This window comes from Embiotoca jacksoni, unplaced genomic scaffold, assembly GCF_022577435.1.
Source record: "Embiotoca jacksoni isolate LCO1_2020_lvr unplaced genomic scaffold, fEmbJac1.0.p SCAF_60, whole genome shotgun sequence".
Classification (NCBI taxonomy): Eukaryota; Metazoa; Chordata; class Actinopteri; family Embiotocidae; genus Embiotoca; species Embiotoca jacksoni.
This window is the reverse complement of record NW_027185415.1, coordinates 1,060,663-1,072,799: the sequence shown is the minus strand read 5'-3', so window position 1 is coordinate 1,072,799 and position 12,137 is coordinate 1,060,663. Positions and strand designations below refer to the sequence as shown.

At 45.9% G+C, this 12,137-nt stretch overlaps 1 protein-coding gene across 2 annotated transcripts; it reads right to left on the bottom strand.

Moving 5' to 3' along the window:
- Positions 1–4,927: 4,927 nt before the first annotated feature.
- On the bottom strand, positions 4,928–12,137 carry fgf8a (fibroblast growth factor 8a; the record flags this gene model as incomplete). 2 transcript variants are annotated; one of them, XM_069174708.1, is given in 5 exon segments in its annotated part: positions 4,928–6,015; positions 7,880–7,986; positions 9,915–10,095; positions 10,970–11,006; positions 11,129–12,137. In XM_069174708.1, coding segments are annotated over 5 exon segments (642 nt in total). In that variant the 3' UTR covers positions 4,928–5,730.

The following is a 12,137-nucleotide window of genomic DNA, read 5'->3' as shown; positions in this document are numbered from 1 at the left end:
CGGAGGAACTACACACGGCAAGTAGAAGTGAGCGCGGCGGGCCAGCGGGGCGGTTTGCGACCTGGGAATCATCCTCCTGAGTGTTTCGGAGTGAACACAAGCGGCTGGAGGCTGTAAGTGCTTTTGGATGGGGGGGGGCAGCTTCTGTGTCGGCTCGTGACATTCGAGGCTGCTTAGGGAGGCAGGGTCGCGTTCCCTGGTCACCCCTGCTATTCTCCAGCCTCCACAGGGGAGGTCAAGGCAGGGGTTAAATTGCTCCCTACGCAAATGAAGAAGTTAGCTGTGTTTGTTTATCCGGGGTTAAGGATGACGGCTGTGGCTCAATAAAACGGATGAAAGCCATCGTACCCCGTTTTTTCTGCACCGGAATTGCTCTGCATTTGCATGGCAGTGTTGGTGACACAGAAGGTGTGATTTTTCCCACAAGCCAGTTCTTCTCTGAGGTTCACTCTGACTTTACACACACTCCAGTTAATGTGTGTGTGTGTGTGTGTGTGTGTGTGTGTGTGTGTGTGTGTGTGTGTGTGTGTGTGTGTGTGTGAGGGGGTTGGCTGTAATGGTTATGGCAGAGCAGGACTCTAACTCTGCACAAAGAGTCTCCTCGTTGGAAATGTCTGATCTCTAAACCACATTCTGTCTTTAAAACTATCAGAACGGCATTTAATCCTGAATCAGTGTTTTTCTTTTGCCATCAGCTTCCATCATTGTCACAGAGCACTGGCTTTAATTGATGGATCTGGTGTCTGTGAGCTCCATGAGAAGTTGTCGGGGACAAATCCCTCTGTTAATCCAATGTGGAAGGATTTAAGCAGATTAATGTCAAGTATTGTCAAGACCATTTAATTCAGTGCTCCGGGTTGGAGGGCCTTTCAAAGGTCAGGATTAACCAGCGGAGGAACTCATCCACTTTTCATCCATCTTCTTCTCAATGGAAACAAAGTGCACGGTTGTAAAATGTTTGCATGATGACAAAGATGATTTTATGGAGAAGGGATGGACTGCACTACACATGTTGGATGGATGAACCGGGACAGAACCATAGTGAGACGGTCAACGTCTAATTTTCATGTTCAAAAAACCTGAAAGTACCCATAAAGTTATCCTTTATTAAGAACGAGCTAAATAATCTGCACAATACTTTAGTTACAAACAGCCACTAATCCTCTGTTAATCTGTGGTAGTTAGAGGAAATCTAATCCTCAAAAATGAAACCAAATTAATTGCAATTTCAAGCAAACTGACCTGTTGACAACAACAGAATATTGTATCATGAAGTTTTAGTGTTTATTTCCACTTGTGCTGCTGGACATAAAGAACAATTAGTCAGTTTAAGATGTTTAGATTATTTTTAAGAAACAGTCCAGTTTTACAAGTCTTAAATAACAGGACATGATAGTTTTATTTTGTGAGAACAACAGTGTGAGTTGGTTGGTGTGTCCAGATATTCATGGTCCAAAGAGGAGGATGACAATCTGTCAACTATCTCATAATATACTCAACTTTACTGAAGAAATATGTCCTCAGTCACAAAACTTAGTTTGACTTTAAAGAATTCAACGATTTACGGAAGAAAGTTCAGAGCAGTTTGGTCCCAAAAAGTGAACGACTCCACAAACAGGAGGAAAAAGAGGTAGTTTAAAAACCACACACCACACACACACACACACACACACACACACACACACTCTCACACACACACACACACACACACACACACACACACACACACACACACACACACACACACACACACACAGTAAAGCCGTGTGCTATAACATCCACTGGCTGTGGATAACAAGCACTGACTGCAAAAACACTGTCAGGAGGAACATTTTCAGTTTAATGGACGAGAAAAGTGAAATCTTGAAATAAACCGCCTGTTCAATCTAAGATGACTTATTTTCATATAGCTTACTGTACCCAGAGTTTTTTTTCATCATATCTTCATATCTTGTCCTTGGTCTTTCCCTAGCGTTGACCTTAATGTGGCTGTCATGATTAGAATTTTTTTTTCAAAATTTTGAAATATTTGAAACGTCTCTGGTTGTCAGAGTTGACCTTCATGTTCTTGTCTGTTGACTTCTTCATTTTCCTCACCAGCTCTGAAGTAATATCTGAACACTGCAGTGTTTCCAGGTCATGCAAGAAGTTCCTAATTCACCTTCAGATGTGCTGGAATAAATCCAAAGACGATTTCCAGTTCCTCAAATGTTTTTCTCAGCAGCAGGACTTGTCCGTCCCTCGCTCCAGGAGGACAGCGAAGGAGAGGAGAGCGACCGGTCTGGAACAAATGTCCTCTTTATGACCAGGTTTCAATCAGCACTGCTGCAGCTATTTGCTCTCCTGCTGGCAAACAAACACACAAACCAACAGAGAGACCAACACTCAAACACAAGTCACGCAGGACTCCAGCAGAGGTTCCTCAACAGGTCTGTTACTCAGTTCAAGTTAAAGTCGGATATAGTTTCATTTATACACGGTTGGAAACAAAAAAATTAGCAAATCAGTCGTCATGTCACAGGATGACGACACTAAATCACACACACACTGGTGCATTGCAGGGATTTATCCAATCAGATGAAGTGCTGGGGAGATTAAAGAATAACAGTGGAGATACTGAGAGTTTCAGAACCTGAAGGAAGTTAAAGCCGAAAAACAAACAGAGTGGTATCATCACACAACAGAGAGAGGCCCGACACTGACATGCTGCTATCTGCTGAAAAGGTGGTGGTGGTGGTGATGTTGGTGGTGCTGGTGGAGGGGGGTTTGGGGGTGATCTTCATGACTTCAGATGACCTTGTTATCCCCGGTGGGATCAGACTAAGAATACCCTCCCTGTTAGCTTTCCCCTGGTCAGGTTTCATGTGGGTAGAAACCAGAGGCCGCCGCGGTTCCTCTCCAAGAAGGTTAACACCAAGACTGGAGAAGAACAATACGTTTTCTCAACACTCCGGGAAACAAATAAAACTAACCTGTTAACAATGGTCCAAGGAAACGTCCAGAAAAGGCACTTAAATACAGCGGGTCAGGTCTCAGACTGGAAAAGCTTCTGGTTCTGGTCCTGCACATGTTTTTTTTTGGAGAGTGATGAAGAGTCTGACTGTAACAAACTGCTGCTTGATGTGGAGGAAGCTCACCGAGCCTTTTCCTTCAGTCAGCATCTCCACGCCGTTTCACCAAAGACCTTACAAGGAATGTTGTGCACTCATAGATAAAAGTAAATATATAAATACTTCCATCGCGAGACATTAATGCAGCTGTTTGATGTGAAGAGGGCAGCAGACGTGAGGAATGTGCCAGTTAAGAGCAAGTTGTTAGAGTAAACCAGCGACCCTACTCCCCAGATACTGCACGCTGCTTCTAATTTGTTTTCCCTATCAAGTGTTGAAAGGACTCACGACTTGATGATGTTCTCTGCTGTAGGAAGCACAACATTTCTGTACTGTCACTGGGAGGCGCAGGTTTCATTCAGCAGGCAAAGCTATGGTTCATCCACAGGTGCTTTTTTGAAGGATTGACGCTCCGTCGGCAGGAGGTGTTCGGGGCGGATGAAGGATCCGGCTCTCCTTTAGACCGCCGGAGCTTCAGGCAACAAAAAGCACTTTGTGAAGAACTGATGTCAAAAAATCATCATGCCGACAGTCACTGGCCACAATAATCCCCTAAACTGGACCGAGTGTCTGAACGAAACCATTAAACCATGAAACCATGAAAGGTGAATGTTGTCACTGAGAGGATAAAAAAAGAAAAAAGTTTGCAAATGGACTGACCATGTGTCCAGGATGTACCCGCCCAACGTCAGCTGACAGGCTCTTTAGTTCAGGTTGGGTTTGACTGCATAACAAAAATCAGTTTTAACGCACCACCTGAAACTTTTGGAAAACACTTTGTTTTCCTTTTTGATTCTTTTGAATCTCATGTCTGTGTTATGACCACAGACTGGATATAAAACTACAGACTGGATATAAAAGAGTTCGTAGCTTCAGGTCTGTAAAATGGTTTCTGATCCAGAAGTGTCTTCAGCTGCAATACCAGCGAGTGCCACTAGAGGTCGGCTCCAAAAAGCCTCCGGCTCCATAGACTCCCATTCAACTTCTGTCATCAAATCCAAAGTGAATAAAATGTGTCCATCAGTTATCTCGGTGTTGTTAGCTAAAGTCACTCCTTCTTATTAGTTTTCTGGAGGTCCATCTGAAAATAATCCCTCATTCATTAGAAAAGAAGATTCAAGAAGACCTGTTTTTGGGGGCGTGTCTGTTTGATTGACAGGCCTGTGGTGCAGTCAGGTTACAGCTATCGGTGGGCGGGACGTAGGATCGTCAGGTTTCCAATCAGATCGGTCAGATCCACCGCTGGCTCCTCCCCCAGCTCGTCCAAATATGGTCACTTCCTGCTCCAAACCGCTCCGAACTAGCAAGATGGTGACGGACAGAATCTGAACTGGAGGATTCATAACGTTCACAAACCAACGATGACATCACTGATGGTTGATGACATCACTGATGGATGATGGTTGGTTATGACAAAGCTGGAATTCAGATGTAGTTAGCCTAGCTGAGCATAGACTGCTGGAAGATGGAAATAGCGGCAAACACCGGTGAACCTCAAAACATGGGGTGTGTTGGTTTAATCTGTACAGAAACAAAGGAAGTGTTTCGACTTCGTCTTGTGCCGTCCACACATCGAGAAATAGTTCAGAGGTGTGAAATGAACTTTCCAATAAACTTACAGTCAGTGTTGCAAACAGTTTTCAGGCTCGTTGGAACATTTTATATTAAAATGGATTTACCGGAAAAAACCCCAGAAAAACCAGAGCAGCCAATGAACAGGTGCCGGGTCGCTCAACAGGCTCGGTACAGCTGCAATGGATTTACATACAGCATAAAGGTGGTGTGTAACTTTCACAAACGGGTCCCAAGCAAGCAGGTACCAAACAAGAGTTTAATATCAGTATTCTAATGTACATTTATTACACATTTTAAATAAATATTCCATCCTTAAAATTATTTTACACATCCTCAAATAAAAATATATTTATATATGTATCAAAACAGACATTCAGAGGGGCGACGAGAGCACACGGGGTGGAGGGGGAGGAGGGCGTGTCCGGGGACTCCTTACACTTCAATGTACACAGGAAACAGTCAAAGCAGGAAACCTGTGATTATCAAATATAGCTGCCACGTTGTTCCATCGGATGCTCCTGAAGCTCTTGTCTGCTTGAGCTGTGCGAGGAAGACGCCGAGCGGTCCCGGTCGGGATGCAGCCCGCCGCTCTCCAACACAGTGTGGGACAGTTTGTGTCTCTGAACGCAGCGTTCCCTGGCAGTGCGGCCAATCAGGGCCCTTCAAGTCTTCTTGAGCAGCAGGCGAGAGTCCAAACGGAGACTCCACTGGTCAAAATGACACACAATAAACTACACAACTACCAACATGTCCCCGATGAGTCCCATCACGAGTCATGAGCATCTAAAAACAAACTCTTCTTCCTTGTTTAGTTTTTTTTTACTAAAAGTCTGGAGTACAAAAATAGATTTCTTGTATTTTTTTGTCTATTTACAGCTTTTTTTTTTTTTTTTTACTTCGAGAAAAATAGGAAACAAACTACTTATTAAGATATCATAATGCTGAGCATAAAAAACGTCTCTGGAGGTTTTGTTTGAAGAGAAGAGGAGTGTGCGTCAGTCAATCTCTCACTTCCTCCTCCGTCTCTGGTTCATCGTCCGCCTCCTCAGCGCTCCGACGAGTACCGCGTACGTTTAGTCCTTTGACTGAAGGGGTAGTGGATGAAGTCGAAGGGCCGGTGGTGGCTGGCGTGGGCCGGCTGCTGCCCCTTCGGCAGCCTCTTCATGAAGTGGACCTCCCGCTGGTGCTGCCGCGTCCGCGAACCTTTCCGTGGCCGCCCGCGGCGGGTGAAGGCCATGTACCAACCCTCGTAGCGGGCGTTCCTCAACGCCGTGTAGTTGTTCTCCAGAACAATCTCAGTGAAGATGCAGTCACGGCCCTGTCCGTTATTCTGTGTACACACACACACACACACACACACACACACAGTCAGCGGGATGTTCAAAGAAAAGAGAAAGTCTTTGCTGAAGATTTACAGATGGGAAATATCATCAGATGTATAAAGACTTCCCTGTGTAGCCTGTCACCTGTACTCTCACACACACACACACACACACCCCCCCGTTCATGCAGCATATGCTACAGTCATTACGGATCAGAGAAAGGGGGATGACAGTAAGCGATGACTCTTCTCTCCCTTCAGAAAAATTCCCAGCAGCCCTTGTGGGTCAGTCTCTGCAGCAGGACACACCTCCCACCTCAAAGCCTCAATCAGGGTCACTTTCACTCCAGGTTTGATCTCCTGTTGCATGTGTGGTTCAATCTGCTTCCTTAAGCTGCTATCCTTAAATCCACCTAACGCCCCTCTGGATCACCGGAGACCGTCACAGAGGAGACGGGGTGGACGTAAAGGTGTGTGAGGTGTGTGAGGCGTGACCTCCAGGTGGTGATCATCAAGTCAAACACACGGTACGCTTTCCATCAGCGACAACATGTACAGTAAGGTGACCTGAAGCAGGATGGAGTGGACGCAGTGTGCTGGCCTACTGTAACATGCTCCCCCCTTCTTGGACAAAAGAGTGTGTTAAAAATAGTCATGGTACACACACACACACACACACACACACACACACTGTTAGTTCATTCTCTTTCTGTGTACCACACACACACACACACACACACTGTTAGTTCATTCTCTTTCTGTGTACCACACACACACACACACACACACACACACACACACACACACACTGGGGCTGGTGGCTTGGGGCAGATGGTGTTCGAGGCAGGGTGCTGGGTGGGTGGAGGGGTGTGTGTGTGTGTGTGTGTGTGTGTGTGTGTGTGTAGGGGGGGGGCAGAGAGGCTGGCAGCTCTGTTTATTAGCAGTCACAGTGAGAGAGGAGCACTGAGATAGACTCGGCCTCTAACACACACACACAGCATCGAATACACATCTGACACACACACACACACACACACACACACACACACACACACATCTGACACACACACACACACACACACACACACACACACACACACACACACCTGAAACCTGCAGCCCCGGGTGTGAAGGCTACGACCGTCACACACCTGACAGCAGCTTCCAAACACGCTGATGAGAATTGAAACACCTGAGAGCTGCTCGTCTTCCTTCAGTCACGACGACACTGAACGATAAACTACAGAAACACAACTCAAACCAAACCGCTGGATGATTGAAAATCATTTTTAAACTTTTGTTATCGTCAACAAATCAATGAGTCAGTCTGCCCCCCCCCCCCGCTGTATCTGTGGCACTCAGCGCTTTAAAACAGCTCACAGGTACGTAGTTTCATTTGTAAAAGAGGTCATTAAAACAGGTGGGAGTTGTAGTTTTTATGTCAAATGTTACTGGAACGTGTTCCTCTTACCAATATTTGGCTGCTCTTCCCGGGAGGATCGATTCATTGTTGTTGTTTTTTTGTGTTTTTAATGCGATTTGTTGACACTCGTAAAATAAAGAATATCCAAAAAACTCTCCTTCCACCTGCTGTGTGGTGATTTCTGCTCACAGCCACACGGTCACAAACAAAGTCACCGGCCTTCTTTTTCACTTTTGAGCCTAGTTTTTTTTTTTTTTTTTACTTTTTGGATTAAAGGCTGACAGATGATTTGAATTTTTAACAAATTGACTAACTAAGTTTTCCCACTGCTCCTCAGGTCCATGAGACAAACTGTGCTGCTACAGCCGTTGACACTTTGACCTCAGCTACAATAAGCCAGACAGCCTTTTGCCTCTGCTTCAGTTGCTTCAGACCAGCTTTTGTCCTCACCTTGCCGATGAGCTTCCCCCTCTTGTTCATGCAGATGTAGAAGCCCGTCTCAGCTCCCTTGATGCGCACTCGGCTCCCAAATGTGTCCGTTTCCACGATGAGTTTAGCTAAAAATTAAAAATATAAAAAGATTTCGGTTAACAGGTTTTAGTCTAAAATCCTTCAAACATTAAAACCTGCACGAACACAAGATCATCAAACACACGCAGAAATGCTTGAGTGTCTTTCCAAGCATGCATAGTCTCCCTCTCTCCACACACACACACACACACACCACACACACACACACACACACACACACACACACCACTAAACCTATGGGACCATTCCTGGGGATTTATGCAAGCAGAAATTCTGCAGAATGATAAAACCACGTGTCTCCTGATTCTTTGAAAGCTAAAGAGGCGATCCTGGCAGGTCCATTAAGAATTCCTTTTCAGATAAATCTGCATTGACCTCACACATAAAGCTGCACATTTATCTCTATATCCTGAGAAGGACTGAAAGACACAGGAAGTACGGACCGTTCACAGAGCAGGACTTTGTGGAACTTTGTGCATTTATTAATCAACAAGAAAAGAAAAAAAGGAGAAATCAGTTTGAACTGCTGCAGTGAAACACTTCACCGTTCATCTACCAGCTACTTCTAGTTTGCAAAGACGTGAATCCACAGCACTAAAAACCAACAGCTGTATTAATCTGATATTAATTCCAGGTTAACCCACATTATCTCATAAAAATGGTGACTGCAGGGTGACTGAGGGTCCTCCAGCCAGCCACTGACTAACCACTGCACGTCTCCAGCTGCAAGTCAGAGGCAAACAAACACACACACACACACACACACACACACACACACACACACACACACACACACACACACACACACACACACACACACACACTTCCCTCTCTGACTTCAGGTGACCTGCCTGGTTGGCTCATACCTGCACACGTTTACATCCTGTAACATCATCCTACCTCATGTTTGAGGTGGTGAGCAGACGTCCTTTACTCTAAATACAACAAAGACTGCAGCAGCAGAGCTCAAAGAAGCCTGTTCGGGCCTGAGACTGGATGGATGGGGTTGAAGGTGGGGGTGGGGGAGTAGCTATGCAGGAAATGTTAGAGAGGCAGAAGTAGGATGACTTCTAATGGGTCTTCCAGACCTGCAGGATCTCTGGAGGATCACCTCTAGCACCATCTACAACCCAGCGGACAGTTTCTCTGAGCTCCTGCTGCACACTGGGATCACAAATGGTGCAGAGGATGACCCCGTCCACCGGTCAGCTGCTGCGCTGCAACGCTGCAGACGGCTTTCACTTCTACTTCTTAATTTAAGCATCTTAAAATAGGACAGAAATCTTTTGATGAACGGGTTTTCATTCTACAAACTCTGCCAGTGAACAGAAATACATTCATTCATTGTACTTAATGTAGAAAAATAAAACAGATTCAAATGAAATACGGGATTTTTTTTTTTTCCCCCTTCATATCTCAAACATACTGCAGCCACATTTCACTATTTTAAAGATGTAAGAATATTAACCCTGATGGTTGTTAGGAGAAATAATAATCATGATCTTTAAAAAAAATAAATATTACATTTACAAGTAGAAAGTAATGCAGGAAATTAAACAGGGAAACTTGTTAAAATATATTTAAAAAAATAAGAATTAAATATCCTAGATTTGCAGACGGAGAGTGTGATAAGGACATTTTTTTGTTTTGTGTATTTTTGTCTTCTTTTTTTTCTGGCGGGTGAAGTTTAAATTCAAACCCGAAATGTCCGCTGAACGGACCCTGAAGTCAACACATGGAAAATAAACATGAGATTAAATCAATCCAATTTATTCTTATCATTTTATAAAAATAAAAAAAACCCTACAAAATGTAAATATTTTTTTTGGGGGGGAAACTAAAATGTATAAATTGCGTCAGCTCCTCGGTGGGAAATGAAACCGGCAGCTTTTAGAGAACACTTCGGTGTTTCAGAAGCAGTTTGTGTCTTCATTGACCTGCGGGCTTCTCTTACCGTGCACATCTCCATCGTCGGCCATGGCGTTGATCTTCTTGTTGGGCAGGACCTGCACGTGTTTGCCGCTGGTCCGGCTGTACAGCTGGTAGATCCGGATCAACCTGCGGCTCACGCGGTCCGTCACTTTGCTCTGCTCGCTTACATGCTGCGTGAAATTAGGCGGGGACTGATTGGTTACCTGTCAGAAATTAGATGGCATCACAATCATCATCAGTCCGCGTCCATGATTCGTTTACTTATTTGTGTATTTATAATTTTTTAACTGACAATTAGAGAGAGAAATAATCCGGACTCCGGTTCTGAGATTGTCTTTGGTTTACTGAAATTATATGAGGCATAAAAACAGAGGGAAAGGAGATTCTAACGCAGGAACAGCTTGTTGTTGTTTTTCCCTTGTGACAAGTGTAACAATTTCCAGAGGAGCTGCTGCCAAATGAAATTAACAGCTTCCAAAAAGACGCACGGTGTGATTACAGGTTGTGCGTACAGGAGAATGTGCGTACAGGAGAATGTGCGTACAGGAGAATGTGCGTACAGGAGAATGTGCGCCACAGCGCCGAGGAGAGAAAACGCGTCCTTCTCTCTCCGGTGTGAACTAATACAACATCCTTCACTTTAATCGGAGTCCCCGTTTATTTCTCTCTTTCTGGGGTCTCTGTCCGCCGCGCCGCGCCGCGCTGTGATGGAATGAATGAATGAATGAATGAATGCTGCTGATGGAAACATTTTTTCACAAGACTCTCGAGCACGTCCCCCTGCCCCGGTGATCCGTCTGTGCCCGCGCGTCCGGTGCCAGGGCCGGTATGTTCATCAGCAACCTGCCAGCAGGCCGCGCGCCCCGCCGCACCATGGGAGCCATCCGATACTGTTGTATCACATAATGTGATGATGATCCCTCACCTTTCCTCCTCGCGCTGTTATGGCGCGGTGCTTTGACTGCCATATGTTTCTTTAAACTCATATTTTTATTTAAACTGATCCTTATTTTAGCGGCCAAAATAACAAATAAACACGATTAAACATTTACAAAAATAATAAAAGCAGTTACATACCTGAGCGTAGTAGCAAAACGCAAATAAGTGTAGAAACCTGCAAAAAAAAAGAACAAGAGAAAAGAAAAGATTAGCACGGGGGAGATTGGTTAATCTGGAGCTGCGTGGCGGAGCATTGACAGCGCGTGAAGAGTGGGAGTGAAGGAGGAAAGCACTCACAGATAGCTGAGTCTGGATGGGATGGGTCGCATGTTGGATGGAGGTGAAGACTTCTTCCAATAAATTCTGACGAGGATCCGATCAGAGCTGTAAAGGTCCAGCTGATCTACAAATCACACCACCAAGTCCACGGATCTCACCGAAATCCACACCGAGAGGTCAGAGGTGCCGACGGAGAGGAACCATTCTTCATCAAACCTGAGTCCGTCAGGAGAACTCCTGCTCGACCATTAACGACCATTCATCACTGAAGCTGACCTGCCTGCTTCTATCAGGAGATGCACGAAGTCTACAAGCAGGAGCTGCGCGTGGAAGTTTTTTTTGTGGTTCTTTTTTACAAAGCAGCTCGTGCGCGCTGTCGGAGTATTCCTCCTGGACTGTAATCCTCCTGCTGCTCTTCAGGTGTGTGGAGGAGACTCGCTGCTCCTCGCTGCTCCTCGCTGCTCCTCCTCGCTCTCCTCGCTGCTCCTCGCTCTCCTCGCTGCTCCTCGCTGCTCCTCAGTCTCGTGGCTCGATACTGTTGTTGCTCCTCTCGGCTGAGGTCGGACTGCAGGCAGGACGCTCCGTCTCTCCTCTCTCTGCTCCCATCCCACACCGCTCCGCGCTCACACACCCCCGGTTAAAATGGCAGGCTGATCTGCTAAGAACAAGCCCCCTTTTCCTCCAGAACAAAAGACACCCCCAGCCCCTCTCTCCCCTCCCTCCTCCTGATTTAAAACATCTCTTCACCTGAGGAGCGCTCCACACTTGGTAGGGGGAGAAGGAGGAGAAAGGGGGAGAAAGGGGGAGAAAGGGTGCCAGGACAGGCCCGGGCAGCTCCGCGCGCGCCGCCACCACAACTCTGTAAAAGCACTAAAAGGACACAACGAGCGCTCTCAGTGATGATACACACATCAGCTGCTGGTCATGAAGGGTCAGCAGTAACCGGACGACCCTGCTCCTCCCGCCTCGTGCCTCGTGCTCTGCTCCTCCGGTTCGGGGATGCGCTCAGTGGAGCTGCATGTGTCCA